The following is a 3,794-nucleotide window of genomic DNA, read 5'->3' as shown; positions in this document are numbered from 1 at the left end:
TGAACCTACGGATTCCAATTATGAACACCAGGATCCGTTGTGGTGTACTAGAGGATACCAATCCAATGATATGGTTATATCAATGGGGATCTCTCTGTACCCTCTACAAGGGAATATACCAGTTCGATCTATGCTCTATCTCAGAGTTCACGTGAATCTTAATAGTCCGCGCTTCGGTCCTTAAATAAGGATGTTGTTTTAGTCTTTTTTTATAGTCCTATTGTGTAAAGGTTTATTTAAGAGAAATACAAAGATCTGTCCAAAAGATTTAAACAAAGAGGTAATTAGTCCTTGAAAGCGCCTCACCGATACCACCCACTATAGACTCATTCAGCACGTGACGACCGAAAAAGGCCGGGGTGAGACCGACCCCTGCATGACTCATTGCGCCCAATCAAACAGTTTCTTCCATTCTTGGGACCAATGTTTCTGGAATCTCTCAATGACCTCATAAATAAATTCATAAGATGGAAAAGATGTCGGGGTAAGGTGTAAAAGGTTACCAGAAGTATGACTTTAGCGCGGATTCAGTCTCGTAGTATTAGTAGACCCGGCTGTGTCTTGATGTAGATCAGAGATATATATTTTTGATCTCTTGTGTACACCTATGTGTCAATGAACGGACAATTCAACGATCATGGAGAACAGCAACCGGCAGATCAGAGACGCTCGATGGTTATGCAATGTCGACAATATAAGTTAATATGACCCACTCCATACTTAATTATACAAAATACAAATGGTTACCCGATCTTAGCTTTGGATTATCGCTCATGTAGAATAGGGTCTTTATTCTAGATTGGTCCTAGGTTAAACCTTTTTCTTTCCAATATAATTTATTTCCATCATTCAAAACATCAATGGATAAAGTTAGTTGAACCTATGTACTCCAAAATTACGTGCATGTTGACGATTCCGTTGTTCGGATCGTTCGATGGGTGGATGGTGTGGTTGGGAGTGGGTGGTTCGTGAGCGAGGTAGTACTCCCGCATAACAGGCTTTTGGGGCTTGTTTTCAAAGAATACCTACGTTGTGTTAAATTATTGGACAATACTCTGTAAACAAAACAACGCTCATTTAAGAGTAACGGGGGAAAAAGACCCTAGATATTTATGGCATATCCAACAAGTGACTCGGTGATGCATATTCCATATATTTACATTCCACGTTCATCTTTCCATCTGTTGAAGTGCATTGCAACTCGATTACACCCGAGTACCAGAGTAAAAAAAAAAAAAAAAAAAAAAAAAAAAAAAAAAAAAAAAAAAAAAAAAACTAGACCTTCTTTATATTTTTACTTTCTATTATTTTAACATGGGAAATTAGTGGAGATGCCAGAATCCCCCTAGTTTTATATTCAAAACTTTAGGGATTTCTACTCACTAGCTAAACTTTTTCAAATTGATTTAAACTTTACATTTCACTTTACATATGACACAAAAAAGAAGAAGAAAAATACTTCACAATAAAGGTATCTGTTCTAATCTTTAGTGACAAGAGTTTTACCCTCCATTTGGCGAGAAGCAACACCTTCTCACATCAACCTCACCCAGTCTTAATAGCGTAGGGAAAAAACAGAATTGTCTCCTATCCGGATACTAACCACGCTCAACGTTGCTTATCTTCAGTGATCCATACGGAACTGGTGAATTGAATGTGCTATCACCGCTGGCTCTAAGTATACTCGTTTGGGTCACGATTATTGGCCTCTTGGGAGTACCAGAACACAGAGTCAACAATGGGTTTCACTCTTCTAAGCACTGAGCGTGGGATCTCCTATGTAACTATAGGTATTTACATAATTATCTACATACCTAGTTCTAGTCTAGTCTACATACTTAAAATTTCAAGACATAAAATTTATTTTGTGATTGCCTGATAATAACTTTGTATATGCAATACACATGTCACCCATAAAATACCTACCTTGGAGTCACAAAATGGCAAATATCAATCTACAAAATAAAGCTACCTTTTACTTATAATTAACTTTGAAAAATAAACAAAATACCAATTATGTCTATAGTTATTTATAAATAAATAGATTTATTGAGCATACAATTTATTCTAAAGGCACGACAGCTTAGCTTATACAAAACTTAGACTAAAATAGAACCTAATACCTCTAGATAGGTACCAGGTAAATACTGATTTATTTACAAATGAACTATCAACTAGTAATCTACCTCTCTACAATCAACATTGGTAGAGATAAAATTACGTTTTATTGATCTTACAATACACATGTTTCAAAAAATCTAATATCCTGCATGATAGTTGTTGAACCACTCATCTGCTGTAAGACCCTAAAATGAAGCACTTCATTTTACCTGCTGATTGATGGCACATTAAAACACTTAATTTGGATGCAAATTTGATCGATTGATGACGTTAATCTAATTTTCACTGATGCTGACGCTACGAGTAAGCTATAACGACCTACATAAGTGGGTACCTTCTACCTAATAATCAAATATAGTTTGATTTTAATTTGAAAAAATTCTGCAATACATAAATTTCTTATTTGCATCCAAATTAGGTACATCTTTCCTTCAGATCAAAGGTCATAGTTTGGACATTGTTTATACTGGTTTTTAACATTGTGTATGTAATTATTCAAGCTCAGATATGGATCACATTTGGTATTCCTAACAATATCATTGCTGTTGGCTACCAAAATGCGATAGTTATAGACATTGAAGTCCAAGAACCCATACAAGTATTGATGCAACTTGTTGGATAGAATCCATATGTTATCATTGGGATCTATTTTCAAATCGTTTGGAAAGTTCAAGATATCTCTACTCGTCTGTACAATGTCCTGGGTTTGTGGTAAGTAGACTTTGGTTTTTGTATTCCAACATCCGACGCTATGTTTGGTCACCAGATTGTAGAACATGACACCATTGCTGTTGATAGCAGATGCACTCGCTTGAGTGTTCCTAAATCTTGATCCCAAATAATGGAAATACTCATCGATGTCACTTGAGTTAACATATCGGCTAGAGTTCCTCAGATCTGTGGTAGACACGTAATAGTGTCTGTTACTCGACAAGGAGTGGAAGTACATATATCTCTGATCATCCCGGATAGTTTTATCAACATTGGTGCCGTTGTAATGGTGAACATTGTAGTGGTAGTACTCATAGGGATGTCTCTTATACTTACCACTCAGCTCAGGACTAATGGCCATTCCGAATATACCATCAACCCATCTGAACTTCAAGTTATCCAGAATGTACGTGGACTGTGTCGGTTCCGGATACATGTAGGGGTGAGTCAGCCGATACGATGTGTTTTTGAAGAAATCATACACGATCAAACCATAGCGGAATACGTCATTAACATACGCAAACACATGGTCACAATCCTCAACCACTTCTGTGACAATATTTGAGAACAAGGAGCCTTCAAACACTTGAGCTGTTGGTAGAATGTATTTGCGTATGAGTGTGTTGGTTTTCAAGTCAAATACCATGATCTTGGGCGGACAAAGTTGTTGTATTGAGCTTAGAATGTTAGTGACACCGGTATCCATGATCCAGAGTCTATCACACTTATCAACAGACATTCGGAACACAGATATCAACGAGTTGCAGTTGCTATCATCAAAGTAAGACCAGTTGGGATAGGGGAGAAGGATTGGAGATTCACTTGGGTCATTCATATTGAAGGATGCTAATGTGAAGGGTATGCCTGCTTTCCATTTGGGGAAAGAGAGAAAGATGGTGCTTCTCCAGATACCAATACCCAACGGTAGATTGTTTTCAGGAATGAACTTGTTGCTTCGTATG

The 3,794-nt window shown here is 37.1% G+C and overlaps 1 protein-coding gene across 1 annotated transcript; it reads right to left on the bottom strand.

Annotated features, from left to right (window-relative positions):
- Positions 1-2,021: 2,021 nt before the first annotated feature.
- Positions 2,022-3,787, bottom strand: LOC103522936 (protein yellow-like; the record flags this gene model as incomplete). Its single annotated transcript, XM_008488019.2, has 1 exon — positions 2,022-3,787. A coding segment is annotated over one exon (1,230 nt), but the record flags the coding sequence as incomplete, so codon positions are not given.
- Between the last annotated feature and the right edge of the window lie 7 nt (positions 3,788-3,794).

Source organism: Diaphorina citri, unplaced genomic scaffold (genome assembly GCF_000475195.1).
Source record: "Diaphorina citri unplaced genomic scaffold, Diaci psyllid genome assembly version 1.1 scaffold13018, whole genome shotgun sequence".
Taxonomy (NCBI): Eukaryota; Metazoa; Arthropoda; class Insecta; order Hemiptera; family Psyllidae; genus Diaphorina; species Diaphorina citri.
This window is presented reverse-complemented; position numbering and strand designations above follow the sequence as displayed.